The sequence below is a fragment of the Penicillium nucicola genome (assembly GCF_028828085.1).
Source record: "Penicillium nucicola strain IBT 29836 chromosome Unknown utg000003l, whole genome shotgun sequence".
Classification (NCBI taxonomy): Eukaryota; Fungi; Ascomycota; class Eurotiomycetes; order Eurotiales; family Aspergillaceae; genus Penicillium; species Penicillium nucicola.
This window is the reverse complement of record NW_026643127.1, coordinates 654,004-680,056: the sequence shown is the minus strand read 5'-3', so window position 1 is coordinate 680,056 and position 26,053 is coordinate 654,004. Positions and strand designations below refer to the sequence as shown.

Below are 26,053 nucleotides of genomic sequence, written 5' to 3'. Positions count from 1 at the left end.
CAGTGAACAGGGCTGTCGTTCCCAAGCCTCTTAGCTGCGCAGAATGACCGTGTCCTAAGCACTAATGTCTGAGAATTTGGCGTCTCGTTAGGCAACCGCACCAGGCCCGAACCACACAGCTTATAACTATTTTTCAACCGTCGCAAGTAATCTGCGATCTTGGTATGATTCCAGTCGCGTGGTATTCAGCAGGATTTGATGCGACGTAACGGGACGATGCGCGACGCTTGTGAAAGATGGAGAGGGGAGCGTAAAATCTGGCCCGTGATGTGACGACTGAAACCTTTTGCACTAGGCAGTAGGCAGTGTCGTCCAGATGAAAGAAGATCAAATTATCTCCAGCAGTTCATGGAATTCAGGAGTGAAGATGAAGGGAAGGTCAGGTCGGGGATCAAACTCGATGATTAATCCGTTATCTCCGTTTTTGGGGAAATGATCTCACGCATACAACATGCAACGGCCACAGTCTACTCGGAGGATTGGGAATGTGAATAAGTACGCTCTGCAATTTGCTTGTGCTAAATCTCTTTGTCAGCTTGGATATAAATGCTCAGGCCTCTCTTTACTCCGATTCTGCTGCATTCTACACTTGCGCTGATTGGTTGTCCCAACCAATCAGTGACTCATCTGTAGAGCACAAATAACGTTCAATTATAAGTGTAATGATACTGTAAATTAGCCAACCACATATGATTTGTAGACAGTAGGCGCTGGTTCCATTCATCCCTGTAGGTGTGTGCTGTCCAAGACAAACAAAGGATGATTACATAGGCCCTTTGCTTTTCCTCTGTGACGTTAGTTTCTTCCTTCCCAACCTCCTAAACGGCATCTTGTACATTGGTATATTGAGCCATGAGTGACAACCCAAGAGGTCGTGGCTGTGGTGATCGTGGCCGTGGTCGTGGTGATAGTGATCGTGGTCGTGGTGATGGAGATCGTGGAGGTGGTTCCCGCGGGGACTCTCGTGGCGACTTCCGTGGCCGTGGTGGTGACAGAGGTCGTGGTGAATTCCGGGGTGGTGGTGATAGAGGTCGAGGTGACTTCCGGGGCCGTGGAGATTCTCGAGGTCGTGGCAGAGGAGATGGTGGACGCGGCCGTGGACGCGGTGGAGGTGTGAACCAAGGCCCGCCCATTTTCAGGTCAGCTCTTCGAGATAGGATTGATCGATATGATTTAACTCTTCATCAGACAAGGCGAGCCGATTCCACAGCCTAGCCCCGTCGTTACCAAGACCGAAAACGATATCGCCAAAGCCCTCGCCATCAGCGGCTCAAAGGCTCACAGGCAAGCCAAGTATCCCGAGCGTCCTGGGTATGGCACTGTGGGCAGACCGGTGACCTTGTATGCCAATTATCTGCCCTTGTCCTTGCCTAACAAACAACTATACCGCTATCATATTACGATCGCGGCCGACACTGCGGGTCGGACTGCCCCAGTGGGCAAAAAGGCCCGGCAGATTGTGTGTTTGCTGTTGGAAGAGCACTTTGCACAGCAGAAGAGAAGTATCGCGTCTGACTTCCGTTCGACACTGGTGTCCTATGTTAAACTGAGAGAGGGTACCTATGACGTGCGATATAAGGAGAACCTACTGGATGACTATCTTGAAACTCCCCGGGTACATCAAGTCACTGTCCAGCACACCGGTCAGGTCAATCCGGCTGATTTACTGAATTACTTGACTTCCACCAATGCTGGTGCGATCTTGGACTCTAAGTCTGAGATTGTCGCTGCTCTAAACATGATTATAGGACACCACCCTAAGACTGACGATAGTGTCGTCTCAGTTGGAGCTAACAGACACTATAGTCACCGTCAAGGTGTACAGGAGTCTTACAGCCTCGGTGGTGGTCTTTCGGCTCTCCGTGGATTCTTCGTCAGTGTACGTGCTGCCACAGCTCGCGTCCTCTTGAACGTACAGGTCAAGTACATCGCCTGCTACGATGAAGGACCTTTGACCAATATGATTCAAAGCTACGGCGGCCGGAACACCTATCGTCTCGAAAAGTTCCTCAAGGGTGTCCGAGTCTGCATCACACATATCACTCGGAAGAACAGCCGCGGTGAATCCCGTCCTCGCATCAAGGCTATCCATGGACTTGCCAACCGCGGTGACGGTGGTAAGTCACCTAACGCACCTAGGGTCCCTCGTCATGGTGCCGGTCCCGCCGAGGTGGAGTTCTTCCTTTCCGAAGTTGGCCCTAAGTCTGGCCCTTCTGGTGCTACGCCTAAGCCCAAGGGAAAGAAAGCCCCTAAGGCCGGTCCTGTGGAAGCTGGACGCTGGATCACTGTGGAAGCCTTCTTCAAAAAGGGTCAGTCAATATTCACTTATTGAATATATTATGCTTACCTTACGTATAGAGTACAACCTCTCTTTGAATCGAGGTCTGCCAGTGGTCAATGTCGGATCTCGGGAGAAGCCTGTCTATGTTCCCGTTGAGGTCTGCGAGGTCGCTGCTGGTCAGCCAGCCAAGTCGAAGCTCTCTGGTGACCAGACTGCCCAGATGCTCCGCTTCGCCGTGATGGGCCGTAAACCAGGCCAGAATGCCTACTCCATCGTTACTAAAGGTGTTAAAGTGCTAGGACTGGAGCCTCAGAATTCCACCTTGGTGAGCATCCTCACTCTTAATGCCACACTTAACATTGCTAACTAAGTGTAGTCTGCCTTCGGTCTCAGCTCCTCTACAGAGCTCATCACCGTTTCCGGTCGTGTCCTTCCAGCACCAAGCGTCTTCTACAAGAACGGTAAGAAGACCACAGAGGTTCGAACCATGGCTGGCAGCTGGAACATGAAGCAAATTCAATTCTCCCAGGCCAAGCAACTAAAGTCGTGGACCTATCTCTATATCGCGCACGAAAACGCCCGCCCAGTCTTCAATGACCCCGAGGAACTTTATGCGTCTCTTCGGGGCTTCCGTAAAACCCTCACAGACATGGGCATGGCAGCGGACGCTCACAAAGTCGGCAAGCGCGTAATCCTCACAGGACACAGAGACGCAGACGCAATCGAAAACGCCGTTCTCGATCTGCAAAAAGAACATAACCCAGTATTCATTCTAGGAATACTCTACGCAAAGGACACAGGCGTTTACAACTGCATGAAGCAGGTCTGTGACGTCCGATGCGGCATTCGCAACGTAAACGTACTGGCCGAAAAGCTCCGCGGCTCCAACGACCAGTACAACGCGAACGTGGGCCTGAAAATTAACCTAAAGCTCGGAGGAGCAAACCAAAGCCTTCGGAGCGCCGACCTCGGCATTATCTCCGAGGGCAAAACAATGCTAGTCGGAATCGACGTCACTCACCCATCCCCAGGGTCAGCAGCCACAGCACCCAGCGTGGCAGGCATCGTGGCCTCGGTCGATTCAACGCTAGCGCAATGGCCAGCCGAAATCCGCGTCCAAGGCGCCCGCCAGGAAATGGTCGCGGATCTCGAGACCCTCCTAGCATCCCGCCTACAACACTGGGCCAAATGCAATGAGGAGGCCCTACCAGAGAACATCATCGTTTACCGCGACGGCGTCTCCGAAGGCCAATATAACAAGGTCATCGACGAGGAGCTTCCCCTCCTCCAAGCCGCCTGCAAGAAGACCTACCCAGCAACACAAACTGCCAAGGGCCTGCCACGCCTATCAATTGTCATCGTCGGCAAGCGCCATAACACCCGCTTCTACCCAACAACAGAGCAAGACTCCAACCGCGAGAATCCCATGCCAGGAACTGTCGTCGACCGCGGCGTCTCCGAAGCCCGTGACTGGGACTTCTTCCTCCAAGCCCATTCCGCGCTCCAGGGAACCGCTCGGCCGGCTCACTATTTCACCGTCTGGGATGAGATCTTCTACCCGCGTCACCCTGCGAACTCGAGTGGGCCTGGTGCGGCGGACGTGTTGCAGGATCTGACACATAAGATGTGCTATATGTTTGGCCGGGCTACGAAGGCGGTTTCTGTTTGTCCCCCGGCTTATTATGCTGATCTTGTCTGTACCCGGGCTAGGTGTTTCCTTTCGGATCTCTTTGATCCCGCTGAGACGTCGGGTGGAAGTTTGAGCGGTGTTACTGAGGGTGCGGCGGATGTGGCCAGGACTGTTGATGTTGTTATTCATCCTAATGTTGCGGATACTATGTTTTACATTTAGGGGGTGGTCCGCGATGGGAGGATGGTGGTGATAGGGAGAGGGGGGGGATGGATTATTGGATGTTTCCATTTTTGGGATTTGATTTTGGAACTCGATCTTGGAACATTGCTGATGTTCATCATTGGTAGGAGGATTGGATGAGAGATAGGATTGGAAGTTGGAAGAACATCAGAATGAAATTGGTTGACTTGAGGATGATAGATGAAGGAAATATGTGGAGGATACTTGTTATCAAATTGAAGATGGAGATCTAGCTTAGCAAATAGTATAAATTTCAACCTGGAAGTAAGCCATCTTTTCTGTAGTAGAGTAAGGTTGAGTATACGGCTTGGCGCTCTAGCTTATCTGCAGCCCTAAAATCACGATGCTACTAACATCTACATTCTACAAGGTTGACTCAAATGCAATGAAAGAAATGAAATTAAAAGATCGCAATCTGGATGGGTAAACTTGTACAACGGGAAGGCAAAATACATTTGTAAGAAGAAAGAAAAAAAACAAAAGGCACAGCCGGGAAAAGAAGAATGACAAGAAGGGAAAATAGGAGATTACGACCAGCAGACTCATTCGTACACGCAGGCCAGACAGACACCGGTAGAAATGCCCGTCCCCTGGGATTTTGGTTTGCAAGTTTCATCAGGACAGGTCCTAAGTTTCATGCGGGTATCGATACATATTGCTCGTGATCTGAAACGGCCATGGAGTGTCGAGACGAAGATGATGGGCTCCGTCTTCGACTTCGCTGTAGACTGGATACAGGGTATCTAGCTGGCTCGCTTATTCGTCAGCATGGGTCCAGCTCGGCTGGTTGTGAGTCTTGGGATTGCGTTGAGATGTGGCAGTCCGCTTGGGCTCGGGCGAGTTCTCAAAGTTATCCCAGGATGACTCCATCATCTTCACAGCCTGGGAGTGGCTCTGAGAGGTGGACTTGGTGTTTTCACTGGCTTTGGGAGAGTCGCCTGTTGTTTCCCACTGGGAATCGAAATCGAAGTTCTTCTTGCGGTTGGCGGCATTTCCGACAACGCCCAGGGGCTCCTGTTTCTTCTCCTTCTCGGTGAGCTCGGGGTCTCCGTTCTCGTCGTAGAGGCGGTTCTGGTACAGGTTCTTGCCACGGCCACCAAAGGAGCTGATAATGCGGGCATCTTCCTTGTCTTCGTCGTCGTCGGTCAGGTCAAAGTGGACATCAGCGTCGCGGCGGGGCTTGGTCACATTGGCCTTGCCTGGGGGAGTCTGAAAGTCTTTCTCGTTCTCGAAACCAAAATGGCGCACTTCCTCACCGCGCGGGGCACGAGAAGGCTTCTTGGGAGTCGCAAAGTCATCGAATTCCCAGTGGGGAGTGTTGTAGGCGTTGGTGTGTCTAGTTTCATGCTGGACCTCAAGGTTGTTGTTGTTATCACCGCCAATCTCGAAGTGGCTGTACTTTTTAGGATCGCTCTTGTAGAAGCTACGGTCCTCATCGACGGGGCCGGGGCCAGCCATGTCCTCCTCGTCCTCGTCCATCTTGGGGACTCTACGCTGGGGCTTGGATGGTGAGTCAGAGACATCGTCATCCTTCAGGAACAGCTCGCTAATGTTGCGCTGAGTAGGGCGAGAAGCACCACCGCCATAGGGACGCATAGGGTCAGCGGCCTTCTTGCTAGGAGACAAAAGCTCATTCAAAGATCCAGCTCCGTACGGGTCCTTGGTGTAACGCTTAGCAGCCGAGGCACTTCTGGGGGGTGAATCACCCAGCTCAAGAGCAGCAGCTTCCTTGTTGGGCGATAGCAGCTCAGTCAAAGACTCTGCAGAATATGGATCCTTGATGAAACGCTTGCCGGGTGAGGCAGGACGCTGAGGTAGCTCACGTTGGATCGAAGAAGAGAGCGAGGGAGCAGACGATTCGTTCGCAGCAGTCTTGAGGCAACGGACCTGGTCCTTTCCATCACGGATAGGCCAGGCGCGTCCACGCGCGCCAATAACCTCAACTTGCTTCAGCAGAGAACCCTGGTCCCAGTAAATCCGGATCTGTTTGATGGCGTTGTTCTCAAAGGTGACGATGTGCATCTGCAGGGAGTTGCATTAGTGACGATCTATGCGCTACGCGATCTCGGGGAATTTACCGTGGGGAAAGTCACAACACGGTCGGCCAGGAAATTATCGTCCAGCGAGGGGAGATAGGCCCCGCCACCCTCCATGAACTCCAGTGTGGTCTCCATCTCTAGGCATAGCGCATCAGAGCCCTCAATGGAGCTGATGATCTGCTCCGATCTCTTCTTGACCACAAAGCTCTGCTTCCGTACATGGTTGAGCAACGCGTCGCGTGATTCGATCTTGGTGGTGGTGGGAACATAGATCAGAGACACGTCGTCGGTCAATTTGACGCTCTCGGACTTGGGATTGGCCTGGTATTGCCTGTACTGATCCTTGTAGTAACTCATGGTGAAAGGGGGGATGTGTGGGAGTTGTACAGTAGAGAAACAAAACAGGTGGGCTCGGGAGGCTTATCAAGGAACCACGGGGGGGAAGTTCTCAGGTACGGGATAGATCTCAACTACAGGGGCTAACGTTCATGGTTGGTACCTTGCATCTCAAACACATGCAGAACTCAATAAAACACGCGCACGGAGCCGATTAAAATGCGCCAGTGTTTCACTAAAGTGGTCCGGTTCAGGAGGTTTGGCCCTGTTTGCCGTGTTTCTCCGGCAACTAAATGCCCAGGGGCCTCTAGAATGGCGTCTAGAATGAAGTACTTGGAGATGGATATTCTTTTAAGGTTTGCTTCTTCGGCATGGACATGCAGCTAATGGGGATTGTACATGTCCCTGGGGTTACATTTGGACTTCCAACTCCAGGCTTGACATGGGCTCAATGGATGAACGCTTCAGTCTAGAACCAATGGCATATGTACCGAACAGGGCCTGAGCTCCCCCAGCTCCCAGCTCCCAGCGCCTGGCTGGTCGTTTGATCTTTCGAGGCAAAATGCCCTCCCAGGCACTCGCTGTGTCGGGAATAGTAAAGGGCATCGACATGATCGTATGGATGAATCGATTGAAAAGGGTGGGTATGTTGTGCAACTCGTGTCTCATTACAAAGGTCTGGAGAAAATCCCAAGTCAGTAGGTGTCTGCTGGGGGAGAAAGTAAGCAACATACCCAAGATAATCCTCCTTGATAGTGCCAATGGCGTTGATAGCAGCTACGTCAGGCTTGACACCAAGAATCTTAAGACGCAGACTGGTTCCTTTTTCAATCACTTGATCGGCGTGGTCAGTGTATTGTGGCGGCACAGTGTTGGGTTCCCATTTGATATCGGAGGGGATGTTCTAGTAGGCTGTCAGCGCTGTATGGTGTAGAACGGAAATCAAAGAACGCACCTTTCGCGCAATGAAGACAGATAACGGGCCTGCCAGGGTGAAGATACCCGTAGGCTTGACGGACGTAACAATGGCATCAACCTATACTCAATCAGCAAAGACTCGGAGGGACCAATGTCAAATCCCAAGCGCATACCGTCTCGCCACGGAATGGCTTCCAAATGATCGCGCGATATCTGATGGTGTATTCTGCTTGTCCGATGCCGGGCATCACTCGTCCCTCGCCAATATCAACCATGTCCATAACACAGATCACAAAGTGATCACCCGTACACCGTCCTTCTTCTTCCTCGTTGAGTCGGGTGATAAGGTATTCCCGCATGTTAGGTCCAAAAAAGGACGGGTGCATCGAGATCACCTTGGTCTCTTCTTTGAGGAAGAACATTATCGCGGTATATGGTATATGATTGCGCTAGGGTGTATGGAGAGGTATCGAAATATTGGTGTCGGTTTCAGAGTGCGGTCTTCAGAGTACTGTCAATCGAGGTCAAGCGACGGCGTTTGCGAGCTCATGACCTGCAGTGGTGGGGCACGGGAAGAATAGGGCCACAATGAGTGAAAGAAGATGCGAGGAGTGGGTGTGGCAGATGTTGTATCTGCCTTGGATGGGCGGAGAGGCAGATACAGCTAGAAGCGCAAGCTTTCCCTGGTGAAAGCATCTCGGTCTGGCGGTCCAGGTTTGGGTGGGTGTGTCACGTGATGTGGACAAAAGGCTCGATGGGAATATCACCATATAGATAGTTTCTATCTATGGTATTATCTCTGTTGCAATGGATTGGGAGATAGAGTTATGCTTGGTTCCAAGTCTCTATCCATTCGAGGTCCCTTCTTTCCGCAAGATGATCAGATCTATACTATGCCATCCAGAAACTATGTTGCTATCTGGCAACTACAATTGTTCCCTGCTATTGATTCATCGATTTCAGTCTCGGTTTGAGCATACATATTTTAGCTAAATAATCTATCTCGTGATTGTTTTTGGCGAATTGGTCGCAACTTGCCAAACCGAAACTACAACCAGGTGTGCAGTATGTGGATATATATCGAAGTGCATCCACACGCAATAATATGAATATGAACTTTTCAAGTTCAAGGCCACTGATATAAACAGGCTCACTATTGTTAGACCTGGAAAATAGCCACCAAAGCTGAATAGTCCAAGTATCAAGTATGCAGTCAACAGCGTTGAAGACAGTGTTCTATGAGTTAACCAATGCAACAAAATACTATGATGGACTTATTAGACAAAGAGTATTCCCATGGACTCATTCCAACCAACCTTAATTCTATTAACTTCAAAGAGAGTCTCAGTAACGTGTTTTCATCACCGTGGAAGTGAACCTGGGAAGTATAGTCGGGGTCTCACACCCTGCCAAGACCACGTTTTACCCTCGGCTTAGCGTATGACGCCAGGACCTTCAATATCAAACCACTTTGCCCAACACAATCTTCAAATGCCTCGTCCTTGATTCTTTCTTTCATTCTTCCAACTCTGCCACATTCGTTCCCACTTGACACATCCGACAAGATGGCACTCAACCTCGAGAAGCAGCTGCTTTTTGTAAGCCCCCGCGCTCCGGATGCTCCGAACCATAGCTGACTCTGACATCTTCATTAGTACGGCGCCTACCATAATAATCCCGTATATATGCCATGACCTATGGGGGATGACGAATAGACTCGCTAACAGTGCAGGTCAACGTCGCAATCCATATCACTTGCGTCCCTGTCCTGCTATTCACTGGCATCGTCCTGGTACGCAAATGAGCCCATCTCACGTCCCAACAAATATCCGGATCGCCAGAAAAGCACCAGAAACCATACGAAACAAGACTGATTATATCTCAACAGGCCTGCAATTGTCCACCCCTCTTCACGCTCCCAGACGCGCTCCAGATCCAATACCTCCCCGCAAATGCTGGCACGATCGGCGCCCTCATCTACGCCATCTTCTATATCCTCCTGGAACCTATAGCCGGTGGTCTCCTCGCACCCGCCGTGATCGCAGCTGCATACTACGGAAACTACTTCCTCGGAACCTACGGCAACACTGTGAACTACTGGGCCGGCGGCATCCATATTGTGTCCTGGCTGGCGCAGTTTGTCGGACACGGCGCATTTGAGAAGCGCGCCCCTGCGTTGCTGGATAACCTTGTCCAGGCTATCCTGCTTGCTCCATTGTTCGTCTGGATGGAGGTTCTGTTCTTCTTTGGCTATCGCCCGGAGCTACAGGAACGTTTTGAGAAGGGCGTTGAGCTTGAAATCTTGAAGTTCCGCAACCAACAACAGTCCGAGAAGGAGACGGGAAATGGAAAGGGGAAGGGGAAGGCGCAATAGATGCAGGCTGAGGGCTGCATATGGAGTAAGGGACCAAGGGGACCTCGGGAGTGTTGGCCAAGCTGGTTGGAAGCTCCCCGGTTGCCTCGGAGCGATTGACTGATGTTTTTTCTTTTGCCAGCGATTCTCTCATGGGTCATTTTTGTTTAGCACAGCGTGCAATGTCTGCTTTATTGCTTTGTTGCTTTGTTGATTATGTTGTGGTATATGGATAGTTCGGGTAGTGAATTACCGAGTTGGCGTCGTAGGCTGTCAGAGTCACACTTGCAGCTGTAGCCGTAGAAGTTGCCCACGTATAACTGCGAGATAGCTCTGATCTATAACTTCGAGGTCTCCCAGTGAAACTATAGTGACGCTATGGTTGCCCAGGCAGTGACATAAGCGACACCTGACCAGGAATTCCGCCGATCCGAGAAGAGAAAAAAACGGGACGAGAGTGTGGCCCGTGTGGCTCCAGTTCCGGTCGCCAGAGCAAACTGTGCAGCCATGGGGGGACACTTGTGCTTCATATTTTGAAATTCTGGAAAAGCAGGAGTATTTTCAATAGCATTTTAAATTATTCTACTCAGTAAATAGATGAGGGTATAACACGAAAAGGTGGCCGGGCACACTAGGGCCACCTCGGAGGGCCCAGTGTCCGAAACGGTTTAGCGCCAGTCCTGAGAATCCAATCCTCCCCCCGACGACAAAGCTCTCCTTCCCGTCCACAATCCTCTCTCCTCTCCCGTTCTCTCTCCCCAATTACATCTCTCCCTCAGAGAATTCATCCTCCTATCCTCTGAACCCCCCTTTCACAATGTTCAGAAACGCTTTGCGGTCGTCCAGCCGCTCCGTCGCGGCTGTTTCGGCCACTGGCCGCATCGCCTCGGTGAGTCCCATCCCATCCTAGCCGGTCAATCCATCGCCAGTCCGACATCGTTCATCTCAATTCCGAGCTCGATCGGTGCTCAGACTTCATCACTACCCGGCGCCTATGCATGGAGGATACCTAGGACACGTTGTCCTTGTGGGAGATGGTCATTGACAAGTTTTTCGTCTCGTCTAGGTCCGCGCCGCTGCTGCCGGTCCTCTCAACGGCGTTCGCTCCTACGCCTCCGAGGCCAAGGCCCAGCCCACTGAGGTCTCTTCCATCCTTGAGCAGCGCATCCGTGGTGTCTCTGAGGAGGCTGGTCTCGCTGAGACCGGTCGTGTCCTGTCCGTCGGGTACGTTCCATCGCCCTAGGGGCCGCGAAGAAAAATTCGGTCCCCGGCTACAATTCCATCGAATGCGCCCCTTTCCATCAACATTCGACAAAAAACGAACCCAGAAACTGATCGAGCTTTGAATAGTGATGGTATTGCCCGTGTCCACGGTATGACCAACGTCCAGGCTGAGGAGCTGGTCGAGTACGTGTTCCCCCCAAATGTCTTGGCATTATCCCGTCCGGAAAATTAACCAATCTCCAGGTTCGCCTCCGGTGTCAAGGGTATGTGTATGAACTTGGAGGCCGGTCAGGTCGGTGTCGTCCTGTTCGGTTCCGACCGTCTCGTCAAGGAGGGTGAGACTGTCAAGCGTACCGGCGAGATTGTAAGCCTACCCCTTGGTTATCCATTTTGATATTGGACTACCACTACCCCAATATTTCACCGAAACGTACTAACAATCCATAGGTCGATGTTCCCGTCGGCCCTGAGCTGCTCGGCCGTGTCGTCGACGCTCTTGGTAACCCCATTGACGGAAAGGGTCCCCTTAACACCAAGGAGAAGCGCCGTGCTCAGCTCAAGGCCCCCGGCATTCTCCCCCGTCAGTCCGTCAACGAGCCCGTCCAGACTGGTCTCAAGTGTGTCGACTCCATGGTGCCCATTGGCCGTGGTCAGCGTGAGTTGATCATTGGTGACCGTCAGACCGGTAAGACCGCTGTCGCTCTCGACACCATGCTCAACCAGAAGCGCTGGAACACCACCGGCACTGATGCTGAGAAGCTCTTCTGTATCTACGTTGCCGTCGGTCAGAAGCGTTCCACCGTCGCCCAGCTCGTCAAGACCCTTGAGGAGCAGGATGCCATGAAGTACTCCGTCATTATTGCTGCCACCGCTTCCGAGGCCGCCCCCTGCAGTACATCGCTCCCTTCACCGGTTGTGCCATGGGTGAGTGGTTCCGTGACAACGGCCGCCACGCCGTCATCATCTACGATGATCTCTCCAAGCAGGCCGTTGCCTACCGTCAGATGTCTCTGCTCCTCCGTCGTCCCCCTGGACGTGAGGCCTACCCCGGTGACGTTTTCTACCTCCACTCTCGTCTCCTTGAGCGTGCCGCCAAGATGAACAAGACCCACGGTGCTGGTTCCTTGACTGCCCTCCCCATCATTGAGACCCAGGGTGGTGATGTCTCCGCTTACATTCCCACCAACGTCATTTCCATCACTGACGGTCAGATCTTCTTGGAGTCTGAGCTCTTCTACAAGGGTATCCGTCCCGCCATTAACGTCGGTCTCTCCGTCTCCCGTGTCGGTTCCGCTGCCCAGGTCAAGGCCATGAAGCAGGTTGCCGGTTCCCTCAAGCTGTTCTTGGCTCAGTACCGTGAGGTCGCTGCCTTCGCCCAGTTCGGTTCCGACCTTGACGCCTCCACCAAGCAGACCCTTGCCCGTGGTGAGCGTCTCACTGAGCTCCTCAAGCAGAAGCAGTACTCCCCCATGGCCGTCGCCGATATGGTTCCCCTTATCTTCGCCGGTGTTAACGGTCTCCTCGACACCGTCCCCGTCGCCAAGATCCTCACCTGGGAGTCCGAGCTCCTGTCTCACCTCAAGAGCTCTTACCCCGAGATCCAGAGCACCATTGAGAAGGAGGGCCAGGTCAGCAAGGAGACTGAGGCTAAGCTCAAGGAGGTCATCTCTGCCTTCAACTCTACCTTCAACGCATAAGTGAAGAAATCACCCGGATGATCCTTCGTGGTCGGCTTTGTTTTCTTGACTCTATGTTGATAGACAAGATAGCCTGTACAATTTTGAGCCCATTGTTTTGTTCTGTTCTCTTGATGCCGGTGCCATAGCCGAATCCAGGTCTGCCCCTGGATGTAGCGATGTAATGATCAGCATGATCCTGGGCGGACCACGGATTTACTGTAGTGCCTTTCCGAGCGAACGCAAAGCTAGGCTGTCAAAATGTGATTATATCCTGTACGTTTAGATTTTATCCGCGCAGGGGGCGCGAGATGGGAGGACGACCGTTCTAATTCCGTCTGGTCTCCTGCTATCCATGTTGAACCGCAATTTATTCCATTTGTTCAACTTTTGCTCTCCGTAATCATAGTAGACTGTAGACTCCAGTAGACTCCAGACTTAAAAACGAATCCGGGCTTCCACATATGATCTTTTCTTGGCACTCGATGTACAATTTAATATGCAAGTATATATCAGCCTGCCATCTTACAAATTGTCAAGACAAGCGCGTAATATCCTAGTAATGCCATCTCTTGCCATGACTGCAGCTTCACTGCCTCAATCGAAAGAGTATACAAATTCGGCAAATGAGGCCGAAACCGGCAGCCGATCTGTTATCGATAAGCGAACAATCTTTTCCCGCCAAACCTTTGAAGCCTCCCCGCGTCGCAACCTTCACATCTCTCGCTTTGAATATACCGCCGTCATGTCTGCTCCTTCTGCTGCGCCTACACCTTGCAAGGTGATGCTGAGCAAGCACGTTGCTACCCACCTCCTCTCCGAAGTCGAAGAAGGCCTCAAGACCCTCGAGAAGCCGCCTCACCTAGTCGGTTTCCTGGCCAATGATGATCCTGCTGCGTTGGTCTACGCACAGATGACCCAGAAAACTTGCGAGGAGAAGTAAGTACTGGCATTGTTCCCATGTTGTGCGGCCTCAATGGCTTCATCCTTGGTGGGATGGTGGGGTGCTAGTATGATTCATACTACCCCTCGACCTTCAATAAACCACTCAACACCAAATAAAATATCATTCAATTAAAACAATTGACTAACATAATGTCTCTGCAGTGGTTTCAAGTACTCTCTCCGCGAAGTCTCCCGCGACGACATCGAAGACGCCATCCTGGCCGCCAACACCGATAACGACGTCGACGGTATCATCGTCTACTACCCGATCTTCAACAACCGTCAGGACCAATACCTGCAGCAGATTGTCGACATGACCAAGGATGTCGAAGGCCTGAGCCACAAGTACATCTTCAACATGTACCAGAACGTCCGCTTCCTGGACGGCGAGGCCAAGCGCCAAAAGTCCATCCTGCCCTGCACCCCTCTGGCCAACATCAAGATCCTTGAGTACCTCAACATCTACAACACCATCCTTCCCTACGGCAACCGTCTCTTCGGTCACACCATCTGTGTCGTGAACCGTTCCGAGGTTGTTGGTCGCCCGCTTGCGGCCCTCCTCGCCAATGACGGAGCCTGTGTTTACAGTGTTGATGTCACTGGCGTGCAGAAGTTCACTCGTGGTGAGGGTCTGCAGAAGAAGCAACATGATGTTATTGATTTGGAGGGTAAGACTATCAAGGATGTTGTGCCGCTTTGCGACGTTGTCATTACTGGTGTCCCCGGTGATAAGTACAAGTTCGACACAAGCCTTCTGCGTGAAGGTGCTGTCTGTGTCAACTTCTCTAGCGAGAAGGTATGTTTCAATCACTGATTCGAGAGTGTATTTCCGCTAACCATGTTTTCCCTAAAGAACTTCCCTCACGAGGTTCGCGAGAAGGCCTCCCTCTTCGTCCCCTCCATCGGCAAGGTCACCATTGTTGTCCTGCTGCGCAACCTTCTGGTACGATTATCTATCTATCTTGCTACGTTATATCATTTTATGCGATTACTAACTCTCAACACAGCGCCTGATCCAAAACAAGCGCATGGACGACGTCAAGCCCGCCGAAGCAACAGAACGCCCCGGCACCCTCGAGGCAATCTCCTAGACGCTCAGACGAGCTCAATATTGATTGATATGATATGCTAGACGACCTGGCCATGTCAAAAAAAATTCCTATATAGATTTTGTTTGTTATTAGCCTTTTGATGATACAGTACATTGAAACCACAAGGTTCTCCCGTGCCTTCTTTCCTCCATTTTTCGTTCAGCCATTTGATATCTCCATCTGCACCCGACATGTCATTTTATATGATGAATATAGTCATCGCGTCGAAAGAGGAAAAAAAACCCCCAATGATAGAAGTGGAAGTAAATTGAACAACAAAAGGATATCATCATCTCCACGAGAATAACCTCTCAAAGCCAATGACCATGTCGAGTTGAGAAACCACTGAATTCAATGCCTCGCTAGCAGAAAGCAATCCGTAGTCCAGTTCCTTCTCGGATCTGAAGCCGAACCCTTTCAGGCGTGGAACTTCGCCGACGAGGAGAGAATCCCGTGTCCAGCCGTGGATTCGGACTGTGAGAGGCATCACTATGACTAGGACTTCGATGTTGGATAGCGATGATTTGTTGCTTTTGGGTTTGGAGTTTGTCTTTTCTCTGCTTTTGCTTTTATGGGACTTGGATTTGATACGGTATATCCGTATTTGGGGGAAGTGTTCTTTTGGGGGTTGTTTTGAGGATTGTTGACTTGTTTGGTTTGCAGAGAGGGTTGATTTTGGTGTTTGTGTTTGTGTTTGTATCGGTGTTGAGGTTGAGGTTGATGAGGCTGAAGATGTCGGAGATGTAGGATCTGATTCTACAGCTGCTTTGAGTGACCCTACATCTTGTAATTGAAGATTTCGAGTAGCACCCACTGCAGCTGTGATATCGGAATGTGAGATATGCGTGATTATCAGGGTAATTGAAGGAACAATTTGGTCTGGTCGGTCAAGTCAGTTGACATTCTGTTTGGGATGTGGTGAAATTAGGGCTTACCGCGATGAGGCCGAGGACGAGATAACATGGAACCCATTTTGAATAACTTTTGTTCTTTCTTAACTTCTTTCCTGTTTCTCTGCTTATTGTTTTGCTACTTATGGGCGAGGAAAGCTATAATAAATATGACAATGGTAAAGGCTGGGACTGAGGGGAAAAGCAAGGGATGTTTCGCATCACACCTGCCCTGGTGGCTTGTGTTACCAGGGTTTGTATTATTGCATTCTGGTTTTACACCGAATGTGTTAGACTGTTGAGCCGAAATTAGCTGTTGAACCCTAGGGATTTTGTTTGTCAGTAGTTATGTTGTAAAGTATAGCAAAGGTTCACGTGAGAGGTTTAGCCCTCAACCGTGGCCTGGGTGATCGATCTGTAGAACGCTGGGGGTGGTTGCATTGACATGCAGATGCATTATGCATTGCCTAGGTCATAGACTTTTGTCGGCAATATTGACTTACTCTATGCAAGTCAAGCTGTGCCTAGAGTGGTGAATATGTAAGTTTTTATGGCTAAGTACTAGCGCTGCTTGAGGACCTTGAGTTTTAGCCAGGGATGTAAACTGAGCCTAAGCAACCTATAGTAATATTTGGGGAAGTGACAGCGAGTATGAGAGACACGATACACAGATTGGATATACAGAAAGGATACACATCCAAACATGTGATATCTTGATACCCGAAGATAGCATACCCTATAGAACGCGATGTGAATTTTTGACACTGGTTGTGTAGATATGATGACATTTTCACCTAATGATGCAAATTGATACCGTGAACTCATCCAGGAAGCATATTCCTCAGCTGAGTTTTGAAGAACCCCCAATTCAATTAGACTTCTTTTCATTCTCCTTAGCCGCCAACCTCAGAACATCAATCTCACCAGCCAGCCAGCTGCGGAATGGTTCGGGGTGGAATACACCCTCTGCTGAGAACCAAGTTCCATAAGGTGCCTCACAGCGCTTTTCCTGGAGGACCTTGCCAGAAGCAGACTTATAGGAAACGTGTAGCTTGTAGGTGTTGGAGAACTTCTTGGACGAGGATGATACTGATATCTGTTGACAATGTCAGCTTGTTGCCAGAAACAAAGGATCGCAATAGGCCTTTAGACCATGGTAAACATACCGTCTCTCCGGTCTTCCTCTTTCCACAGTACACCTCACCAGCCTCAACGCCCCAAATCCAGTATGTGAGAATGCTGTTTAAGATAAAGTAGGAAACGACTGCTGCAATAATCCACGGGGAGGTGGTAGCTTCCCAGCCAAGTATGCGGTCAGCGTAGAAGGTCAACCCAGCAATCGCGACAGCGCTGTATCCAAGCAAGAAGCGGATGTTTGTCTTTGAGTGGTCTGGCGTGAACGCGTATGGAGCGGGGAGATTTGTCAAGTAAGGGAGGAGGGCATCGTCGCTGGTAGACTTGAGATCTGTATTCGCGATCTGTTAGTGTTGTTCTTGTATAGAGTAGATCGAGACTACGAACCATTGGTCGAGTAGACCGGCACTTTGGTGGTAGCCATGAGGAAGTCAATGAAATATGCGAATCACAGGCGTCGTAATAATCAGAATCGCGAGCGCACGTCAGTAAGAAAGTGAGGCAGGACTGTGTTGGTCAAAGATGCGGCGTGGCCCTTTGGAGCTGGAGCTAGTAATGACATCTCTCTCCGCCTAACCTCTCCCCCTTCAACTTTCCACCCCCCACCCGCCAACTCTCGGGATTTGTCACTTAAACACAGGCTACGCTCCTTTCTGTCTTTTATATTCATAATGGCAGTTCAAGGGGTTGAGCAAACTATCCTTCGGGATCCGGCGTTATTGTAAGAGAACACAAATTGCCTCGGAGACGGAGAGAAGTCGGACTGACCACTGCTTATAGCTATTGGATTCTGTTCCCGATCTCAATTGTTATGGTATGCATCCTTTCCAGCAAGGAGATAGAGTCTCGTGCTGCACCCAGAGTACCACTAACAACCCTCATAGATCCTGACCGGAATCCTGCGCCACTATGCCACAGTTCTGATGAACTCGACTCCCAGATCGCCAGCCACCCTCGCCGAATCCCGCGAGCGCCTTGCTCTCCTCCGCGGAGTGAACCTCCGCAACAATGCTTGCTCCGTGCTCAACCGCGAGTCCTTCGAGATGCGCAAGAACTACATGATTTCCGGGTTCCGAAGCGGCGCGTTCTTGAAGGACCCTAATAACCGTGGCCAGCCTCCTGCCAACCCCATGACCGATCCTGCAGGCATGGAAGCCATGATGGGCATGATGAAGGGAAACATGATGATGATGGTCCCGCAGACATTGATTATGAGCTGGATCAATGCCTTCTTTTCCGGATTTGTGATCTGTATGTTGCAATGAATCTGATCTAGTTTGATCAATAGCTTACATGTCGCAGTGAAATTGCCCTTCCCCCTCACCATTCGGTTCAAGTCGATGTTGCAGTCTGGTGTTATGACTCGCGACCTTGATGTGAGATGGGTGTCCAGTCTTTCGTGGTACTTCCTCAACTTGATGGGCTTGCAGTCTGTTTTTGGATTCATTCTTGGCAGCGATAACGGTATGCATTGGCAATTATATGATCATTGTACTCGAACGCTAATATTCTAAAGCCGCCAACCAAATGGCCCAGCAAATGGGCATGGCCAACCCCGCAGCAATGGTCAACCCACTGCAGCCCGGCCAAGACCCCGACAAGCTGTATCTCAATGAGGCGGAGAACTTGGAGGTTATGGAGCACTTCTGCATCCTTGATGGCGTGGAAGAGAGAATCCTGCAGAACTTTGCTCCTCAGGGCATTTGATCTCTAACTGGCATTGCTTGTGTATAGGGCTGGGTATGTACCTGGCTGGGACCAGTGCTGGTCTTGAACAGATAAAGAATAGAATGCCATGTCTCTTCAGAGTCATAAATTATGTTTACACTTAATATCGTTGATTGATGCATGCTGCCAATTTCCCATATCTCGTATTCTCGTAACTCATAGCAATCATTCTTGACGGTAGTTTATAACATCATTAAGGATCCAGACTTCTCCATTTGAGACTTTCTCTGCAACAGTATCAACTTCAATATTGCCTGGTTGGATCTAGAGTTGGTTAGTTAGTCAAGTCAATAGCTCAAAGAGACAAGAACCTTACAAATATTCTATCGCCCTCCTTGGTCCACTTTAGCTTCTCCCCTGCAAGGGTCTCAGCCTCTTCCCCAGCCCTCCAAGGGCTAGCAGGGACAAGATGAGCCTTCACAAAGCGCTCTAAATTCTGCTTTGCCCGGTCCTGGCCATCTTGACCTTCATATGCGTTTACTTCACCAAACTTCTTGTAATCCTCTGGGTTTTCCCAAGGCTTCCGTGGAAGCGCTTGGATTGCACTGTTGCGAGGCGCTAGCACCGTCATGTTCTTGGACGCATCGTTGAGACGAGAGGCGATGGGCTCAAAGTCCCGAGTCAAGCGAGCGAAGATATTGATGCCCTTGGTCTTGGGAAGAACATCTGAGATGATAGGGCCATCTCCGCCAAACTTGACGCTCAAATCCTCAACCGGCTCTGTCGTCTGTGGCTTAAGAAAGTCAGGGATGATCTTATCCATCATGGATTTGTGCTCCTTGTGTTCAAGGGCTAGTGGTTGCTGATATGAAGGAATGGGATATGATAGTCCCCAAAGCGCAGATGAAATATTAGCAAATAGAAGTGCAAATAGAAGATATGTTAACTGAGTTACTCCCATCCTGCATGTCGAAGCTAAGTTAACTTGTTCAATGAAGGGCAGGTCGACCATGACGCAACGAGCACGTGACGTGGGGAGATAACAGAATCACCTGATATCGATAAGCCACAGAAATTGGCCGCGATCTTGAACTTGCCCCATTTTACATTGGTTCGCCTTGATCGATTGGCAATATGTCAGCTCTGCAGACCTTCATGTTGGTCGTAGACCATGACAAGGAAGAAGCAAAGCGAATTGCTGAGGGAACCGCGCAAGGTATGGCCTCTTCACCCCGCACTTGCTACTCCGTGGGGTGACTAATTGAGGCTATTGCAGATATCGAGAACAAGAAGACAAAACTGATTGACACTGTCCAGTCGCTTGGCGAATATATAAACGACGAAGACCCGATTTTGCGCGGAAAAGCGATCTCCTACCTTACTGCAGTCATCCAAGCCCTCTCGCCGAAGTATCTCTCGAGACAACAGATCCAGGTCTTGACTACATTCTTCTGTGATCGCATTGAAGATGGAGGTGCTGTTTCTGGACTGGAGGCTCTGCAGGGTCTGGACCGGTTCAATCGGTTATTGGCCAGTCAGGTAGCACAAGCGTAAGTGCTATACTTCGCATTCAGTGCCAATCGAGCTTGCATCGCCGGGCACAAAGCTTGTTACAATTATGGTTGAAGGCTGACTTGGCTATAGTCTCTTTTCAAACTTCCAGGATCTCCAGTCTCGTTCGCAATCGCAACGATTCCAGGTCTATCAATTGCTCAATGAATTGATGTCAACACACCGGGAAGGTATGTTCGTTGCAGAAATATTCTATGATCTCGAGACTAACAATCGTTAGCAATGCGCAAAATGGGCGAAATCTCACTTATCGGAGTTGTTGATATCATGACAGGAGAGAAAGACCCACGGAACTTGATGATCGTATTCTCTATCTTAAAGGTTGTCATGGTGGAATGGGATATTTCCAACCACGTTGAGGTATGCACCCTTTTTATCATCTTACAGAACCATCGATTAACTCTGGAAAGACCTTGTTCGACTCAGTATATAACTACTTCCCGATCACATTCCGACCCCCGCCCAACGATCCATATGGAATCACAGCACAAGACCTCAAGGGCCGTCTTCAAGACTGCATCTCTTCCACTAGACATTTTGCCCCTCACGCCATTCCCGCATTATTGGACAAGCTTGATTCCACCTCTCCAAACGTAAAGGCAAGTCTGAACACTGCATACACAGTAGCGTTTACCCAATTCTAACTTATATTATACTCACAGAAAGATGCACTTAACACTTTGATTGCATGCATTCATTCTTATGACCCTGACACAGTTTCAAAGTACTCCATCACCATTTGGGAGACTCTGAAGTTCGAGATTCTCAACGCTCAAGAAGAATTCTTATCCGAGACTTCCCTTGAGGCTTTGAAAGCTATCACGCAACGGCTTTCCGAAGGAGTCACAGAGGTATCTCAGGAACTTCCCCTTGCGCAGTATCTCAAGACAATCACCAAGGAATGCAATGAGCAACTCCAGGAACCTCAAAATAAGCAGGCCAAGCCATTCCAGCAGATCCTTAGCTGCGTTTCCTCAGCTTCTGCCGTGTCCTTCATTCTTATTGTTCAAACTGTCATTGCACCTATTTTCACAATCTACCAAGAAGCAGATGGAATTGTTAAACAAAGGGCGCTTCTCGAAACGCTCAACGTCTTGTTCGACGCTGCAACGGATGTGTTTGGACAATGGACTACCCGTGGCGGGGAAATTGCCGTCGAAAATCCCCTGCTCGAATTCAAGGACCAATTCTCGGAGATCTTCGGCCAGGCACTGATGGGCGCAGCCAAGGAAGAGGTTTCTTTCCGGGTAACTGCTCTGAAGGGCTTCTTGCGTCTGTCGACATTGCGCGATTTCTTCCAGGAGAATGAGATCGGGCTTTTCGTCCAATACTTGGACGAAATTCTTTTGAAAGAGGAATCTGTTGGCCGCGATGATTTGAAGAAGGAAGCAATCGCTGCTCTTGCAGAGATTTCTAAGCACAAGCCCCGGTTGATTATGGACATCACATTCCCTGCATTTGTGGCGACTCTGCCAGAAGAAGATGCAGGCTCAGATACTTTGTATTTGCCAACACTCGAAACACTTGCCCAGATCAGCGTTGAACGAGACATCTTCGAGACCTTGTTCCGTCGCCTTTTCAGCAAGCTTTCTGTCTTGCTACAGAAGGAGCAACCTGGATCAGTGGCCTACCCTCGGGCCATCCTGATGACCCTACTCTATGTGATGCAACAGAGAAACATGCAACAAGACCAGAGTGTTGATCTTTACTTTGATAAAATTGTGGTTGGACTTTGCCGCGACGTGGCTATCTCGTCAGTCGGCAAGGCTAAGAATCGAATCTTGAACGACCCTACTGTCCTTGATACCTTGGGACGACTTTGCAACCTCCTTGTGCGGTCTGTTTCTATCGAGAAGCAGGAACAAGTGGCCGAGAATGTGTATACTCTTTTCACCACCCCTGAAGACTTTTTGCCTGTGCCGTTTGCTCAAACTACTAGCGCAGACCAAGAGCGTACTTTGATTGTCTCGACTTATCTTCTCGCGGGATTATCAAAGGACTGCAGCAGCCGGATCCCGCAAGCCAGCGACATGTCAGCTTTGCTTTCCGATCTTGTAAGCCGTTCCGTCTCATCAACAGAGCCAGCTACCCATCAGGCCTATCTACGTCACGTGGCATTGCTCGTGAACAAGTTCTTGTCCAAGCAAGACCTGCCAATCGCCGAGAAACTCTTCGACTCTCTTGTACAGAGTTCAGGCGAAAAGCTCAGCCCTGCAACTATTCGCACCGTTTTCTGGCTATCAAAAGCCCTAGTCCTCCGCCTTGCACCCACAACAACTCACGTTCTGACCTCTCTGCTTGCTCTTATCTCTTCCCCAGACCAGCAGACCAGCACGACCGCAGCACAGGGCTTTGCCATTCTTCTAGGCGAAGACGACATTATTTCCCCGACCAATGGCGCCACAATTCGTCTGCTCTGCAGACAGCGCCTCTTCACAACCGTCATTCCCCTGATCTCATCTCGCATTCGTGAAGTTAACATCGCTGGCACGGATGATTCTGCTGCTGCCACAAAGGCACCAAACCACATCAAGCCAGCCCACCTCACTGCCCTTGCTGGCATCCTCTCCACAATCCCCACGGCCTTGGTCATGCCAGAACTCCCCACATTGCTCCCCCTGCTCCTGCAGTCTCTCGACCTCCAGACCGCCGACTCCATCGCAGTCCGTACAGCAACACTTGATACCCTTGCTGTCATTATTCGTGACAACGGTGTTGTAGTTATTGATCAGTGCGGCCATGTCTCAAGCCTTGTGACGAGACTACTCAAAACAACCGTTAAGAACGTCGGCCCTGGCACTGTGAACAGTCCCCGCCTCCGTGCGGATGCATTGAGATGTCTTAACCTTCTTGCTACGCACCAAACCTCCGCTGGTGCTGATGCTTCCACCCGTGCCCCGCCGTCTATCTCACCGCTCTTGCCTGTCAAGAACCAAGTGCTCAGATCCCTGCGTGCAGCTCTGGATGACCCCAAGCGTGATGTGCGCAAAGCAGCAGTCGACGCTAGAGGTGCCTGGCTACGTGGTGTCGATGATGCACCCGAGGAGGACGATTGATCGATCATATTTTACATATCAGTATAGTATTCCCCAGGAAGAAGTAGAGAAAAGCGAGTTTGTATCAAACAAAGCATCGAGGATAGATGTTCTTTCGGATTTCATTCACATGTTGTTTCGAGTATACAAAATCATTTTTGATATGAGTCATGTCATGAAAATGTGAAATTTAAACGGCGGACCTCTGAATTACTGCATCCGTACGGCAGGTGCAGTCGCCATCACCTCAAAAGGCCCGTGTCCCCTATTTCTGCCATCAATTGTTTATTAATGCTGTATTTCTAAACTATATCTTGAGTGTACCGGCCCCGTAACTTACAGTAAGTACCTTTTGAATATAGAACTTAAACTAAGTATCACTAGAAGAACTATGTAAAATTATAGAAGATTTCTAGAAGTATCTTCGACTTTAAGATATAAGTTAATAAAGAAGTAGCACTCTCTCATTTCTCTCTCAATTCTCTCTCAATTCTCTCTCAATTCTCTCTCAATTCTCTCTCAGTTCTCCCTTAGTTCTCTTTTAGTTCTCTCTCTTAGTTCTCCCCGTTTTCTTATTAATGTAAATGATCCTTTCGCTAAAAGGTAATAGAAAGGTAATAACTATAGATAATATCTATGGATCTCCTAGGGGCTATTCGTACGAAGTGGTAATAGGTAATATAGAAACCTTGGAAGGCGGTATAGGGGCATGGGCCTTTTGAGCCGATGGCGACTATACACTGCCGTAGACCGGGCCACTATCTTTATCTAGCTTCTTAGTTCTCAACTTCTCAACAGAGAGATCCAGTCTCATTGCTTTGGCTGACCTCGTTTTCCGTAACCGTTGTATGGCTTTTAGAATAGTCATGATTAGCTTTGGCTTTCGGTATCTTTATCTGTTATTTGAATCAAATATCATACTACTCTTATGTTCAATACGTCCAAATTTTCAGTCACAGTCCACTTTCTTCACTGTGAGACTAGGCTAGTCTCGGGGTTGTAAATGGGTAAGCGAGATAGATGCTTGATATAGCGTATACAATTGGGAGAATATGCATTGTAAAATGCTATGACTTGTTTTCCACGCCTATGACCAAACATCTCCTTGTTCTAACAGGATGCTATTTATACTACATCATACCTTCGAAATTAACCAAATCCCTCAATAGTGGAGAAATGATCCGCTCAAAAACACGCTCTTCCACCCCCCGATCCATACACAGAGAGTGCGCACTAGACCAAGACAGACAACTTTCCACAGCCTCCCCATAGGGCACGCCACTCTCAAGGTAAACCTTAGGAACAAGTCTGCTAGCAGTATTACGCCTCATCCTCTCCACATCCCAATCCTGATCCTCCGGTTTGTATAACGAGTCCAAGGACTTGCCAAGTGATAGTTCCACCAATGCAAACCCAAGCGGTAAAAGGAGATTATTGTTTGCCTGTCGCATAGCTGAAACGGTAGCTTGTGTCTCTATCTCTGTCTCTGTTGCTGGAATCGAAAGTGGCCAGGAGAGATAAACACTGTCGAGTAGTATATCACAACCATCTTTATGGGCCGTGAGGTGAATATCAGAACTGTCCCATCGGGATTTCAACCAGTTACCGCAATATTGGATCACGCCGCATGCTAGGCCGGTGGCGATGTGGAGGCGATCGTGTCGGCTTATTTGGGATATGACTTCTGTTAATGGTTTTGGGGGTGTTGGACTGAGGGCTTTCGTTGAGGCGTGCATTATATAAGAGTCCAATTGACTTGTGATCATGCCTGTTGTTGTCCAGTTGGTGGTTTGTTCGGTTAGTTGTACTTCGGTGATGCGCAGTGACGAGCAGAAATCCTTGATTGGTGGTGGTGGCAGTGGTGATAGTGACGAGAGTGTTGTTTCGGACTGATTTGTTTTAGGCGTTGGCATATCGAAGCGGACTTTGGGCTTTGTTCGAGACTCGTGTAATGATAGGCTGGATAGCGATAGGATCTTTTCGTCTTGCCACGGCTCAAAGACCACCTCTGTCCAGGTCCATATGTGATTATCTGTTTTGCCGGTGTTTGAGAAATTCATCTGAAGCTTCGACTGGACGTCTGACTCCTTTTGCGATGCCAGTGGGTTTGTTGGGAGTTGGAGGTGGACACAGTGTTGCTCATTGCATTCACAGCGCCAGTAGGCTCCGAATATAGTTTTAAAGAGTGTTTCTGCGTGTTTGCGTCCTTTTTGATATTGTTGTAGAAGACGGGGCAAAGGGTGTCGTTTCTTGTTTCGTGCTTCTTCTTGATAGAGGGATTGATCCAATAGAGTCTTGAGTATGGTATTGGCTCCATCTATCTTTGCGAGGAGATCCTCATAGACTGCTCTACTGAGCATTTTCCAGAAATCCTTGACATCCCACGTTTTGGGGTCGGGACTCTATAGATCAGAAGTTAATCAGGAAAACTAACACGACGGAAGAGACCTGCAACATACCTTGTTCTCTAAGACATTGATCCCTAGCTTCTTAGCTAGCTTTAATATCTGCTCATTAAGACCACTCATATTATCCAGAAATAGATCATAGTTGCGGTCTAGGCGTAGACGGAGCTTCCGCTGTAAAACAGGGTCTTTCCATCCTGGCCCTTGTGGGTTATCGATCAACCCAGAAAGCTCATGTTCATCATTGACAATGCCTCCAAGAGTTTGTATCAACGTATTAATAAGGACCGCTCGCTGTGTTGAAAGCCCCCGTGAATATGTTGCGAGCTCTCTCCGATAGCGCCGCAGCAACTTGACTTTCTCTATACCCCGAACATAGCCGTCAAGCTGGTTGACGAGAAGAGGAATAACAGCAAGTGCAAGCCCGACAGCTTCGATTCCAGTCACCATTTCACCAGCAGTTTTAAGGGCAAAGTTGACTTTCATCTGTCAGCTTTGTCGCGATGCCCCGCGCTAAATGTGCCGTCTCGTGTGTGGGCCAATCACGACCCTGGCATGTTATGCACCTTTTCGTCGCAAGTTCATCATCTTTGCTGTTTCAATATTTGATAGC

General features: G+C 49.6%; 11 protein-coding genes across 11 annotated transcripts; 6 read left to right on the top strand and 5 right to left on the bottom strand.

Moving 5' to 3' along the window:
* Positions 1-852: 852 nt before the first annotated feature.
* N7511_003839 (putative RNA interference and gene silencing protein (Qde2)) lies at positions 853-4,133 on the top strand (the record flags this gene model as incomplete). The annotated part of the gene is made up of 4 exons (XM_057126264.1): positions 853-1,139; positions 1,189-2,309; positions 2,359-2,606; positions 2,658-4,133. 4 exons carry the CDS (start codon positions 853-855, stop codon positions 4,131-4,133), a joined length of 3,132 nt encoding a protein of 1,043 aa, XP_056985154.1.
* Positions 4,134-4,910: 777 nt separating this feature from the next.
* Positions 4,911-6,550, bottom strand: N7511_003838 (uncharacterized protein; the record flags this gene model as incomplete). The annotated part of the gene is made up of 2 exons (XM_057126263.1): positions 4,911-6,176; positions 6,233-6,550. The coding sequence occupies 2 exons, from the start codon at positions 6,548-6,550 to the stop codon at positions 4,911-4,913; spliced, it is 1,584 nt and encodes a 527-aa protein (XP_056985153.1).
* Positions 6,551-6,998: 448 nt separating this feature from the next.
* Positions 6,999-7,869, bottom strand: N7511_003837 (DNA-directed RNA polymerase II subunit RPB7; the record flags this gene model as incomplete). Its single annotated transcript, XM_057126262.1, has 3 exons — positions 6,999-7,433; positions 7,485-7,565; positions 7,621-7,869. 3 exons carry the CDS (start codon positions 7,867-7,869, stop codon positions 6,999-7,001), a joined length of 765 nt encoding a protein of 254 aa, XP_056985152.1.
* A 1,143-nt stretch (positions 7,870-9,012) lies between these two features.
* Positions 9,013-9,821, top strand: N7511_003836 (2-hydroxy-palmitic acid dioxygenase MPO1; the record flags this gene model as incomplete). The annotated part of the gene is made up of 4 exons (XM_057126261.1): positions 9,013-9,045; positions 9,103-9,126; positions 9,180-9,239; positions 9,336-9,821. The coding sequence occupies 4 exons, from the start codon at positions 9,013-9,015 to the stop codon at positions 9,819-9,821; spliced, it is 603 nt and encodes a 200-aa protein (XP_056985151.1).
* A 796-nt stretch (positions 9,822-10,617) lies between these two features.
* Positions 10,618-12,721, top strand: N7511_003835 (F1F0 ATP synthase subunit alpha; the record flags this gene model as incomplete). Its single annotated transcript, XM_057126260.1, has 6 exons — positions 10,618-10,689; positions 10,867-11,024; positions 11,151-11,207; positions 11,268-11,388; positions 11,472-11,948; positions 12,008-12,721. The coding sequence occupies 6 exons, from the start codon at positions 10,618-10,620 to the stop codon at positions 12,719-12,721; spliced, it is 1,599 nt and encodes a 532-aa protein (XP_056985150.1).
* Positions 12,722-13,277: 556 nt separating this feature from the next.
* On the top strand, positions 13,278-14,736 carry N7511_003834 (methylenetetrahydrofolate dehydrogenase (NAD(+)); the record flags this gene model as incomplete). Its single annotated transcript, XM_057126259.1, has 4 exons — positions 13,278-13,639; positions 13,808-14,441; positions 14,499-14,588; positions 14,653-14,736. 4 exons carry the CDS (start codon positions 13,278-13,280, stop codon positions 14,734-14,736), a joined length of 1,170 nt encoding a protein of 389 aa, XP_056985149.1.
* Positions 14,737-16,494: 1,758 nt separating this feature from the next.
* Positions 16,495-17,184, bottom strand: N7511_003833 (signal peptidase complex subunit 2; the record flags this gene model as incomplete). Its single annotated transcript, XM_057126258.1, has 3 exons — positions 16,495-16,722; positions 16,793-17,091; positions 17,148-17,184. The coding sequence occupies 3 exons, from the start codon at positions 17,182-17,184 to the stop codon at positions 16,495-16,497; spliced, it is 564 nt and encodes a 187-aa protein (XP_056985148.1).
* Positions 17,185-17,431: 247 nt separating this feature from the next.
* On the top strand, positions 17,432-18,467 carry N7511_003832 (ER membrane complex subunit EMC3; the record flags this gene model as incomplete). The annotated part of the gene is made up of 5 exons (XM_057126257.1): positions 17,432-17,481; positions 17,541-17,574; positions 17,645-18,011; positions 18,063-18,224; positions 18,277-18,467. The coding sequence occupies 5 exons, from the start codon at positions 17,432-17,434 to the stop codon at positions 18,465-18,467; spliced, it is 804 nt and encodes a 267-aa protein (XP_056985147.1).
* Positions 18,468-18,653: 186 nt separating this feature from the next.
* N7511_003831 (uncharacterized protein) lies at positions 18,654-19,440 on the bottom strand (the record flags this gene model as incomplete). Its single annotated transcript, XM_057126256.1, has 2 exons — positions 18,654-18,752; positions 18,805-19,440. 2 exons carry the CDS (start codon positions 19,438-19,440, stop codon positions 18,654-18,656), a joined length of 735 nt encoding a protein of 244 aa, XP_056985146.1.
* A 122-nt stretch (positions 19,441-19,562) lies between these two features.
* N7511_003830 (MET18/MMS19 family protein) lies at positions 19,563-23,056 on the top strand (the record flags this gene model as incomplete). Its single annotated transcript, XM_057126255.1, has 6 exons — positions 19,563-19,644; positions 19,705-19,978; positions 20,073-20,170; positions 20,221-20,360; positions 20,411-20,593; positions 20,663-23,056. The coding sequence occupies 6 exons, from the start codon at positions 19,563-19,565 to the stop codon at positions 23,054-23,056; spliced, it is 3,171 nt and encodes a 1,056-aa protein (XP_056985145.1).
* A 1,109-nt stretch (positions 23,057-24,165) lies between these two features.
* Positions 24,166-25,926, bottom strand: N7511_003829 (uncharacterized protein; the record flags this gene model as incomplete). The annotated part of the gene is made up of 2 exons (XM_057126254.1): positions 24,166-25,437; positions 25,495-25,926. The coding sequence occupies 2 exons, from the start codon at positions 25,924-25,926 to the stop codon at positions 24,166-24,168; spliced, it is 1,704 nt and encodes a 567-aa protein (XP_056985144.1).
* Positions 25,927-26,053: the final 127 nt, after the last annotated feature.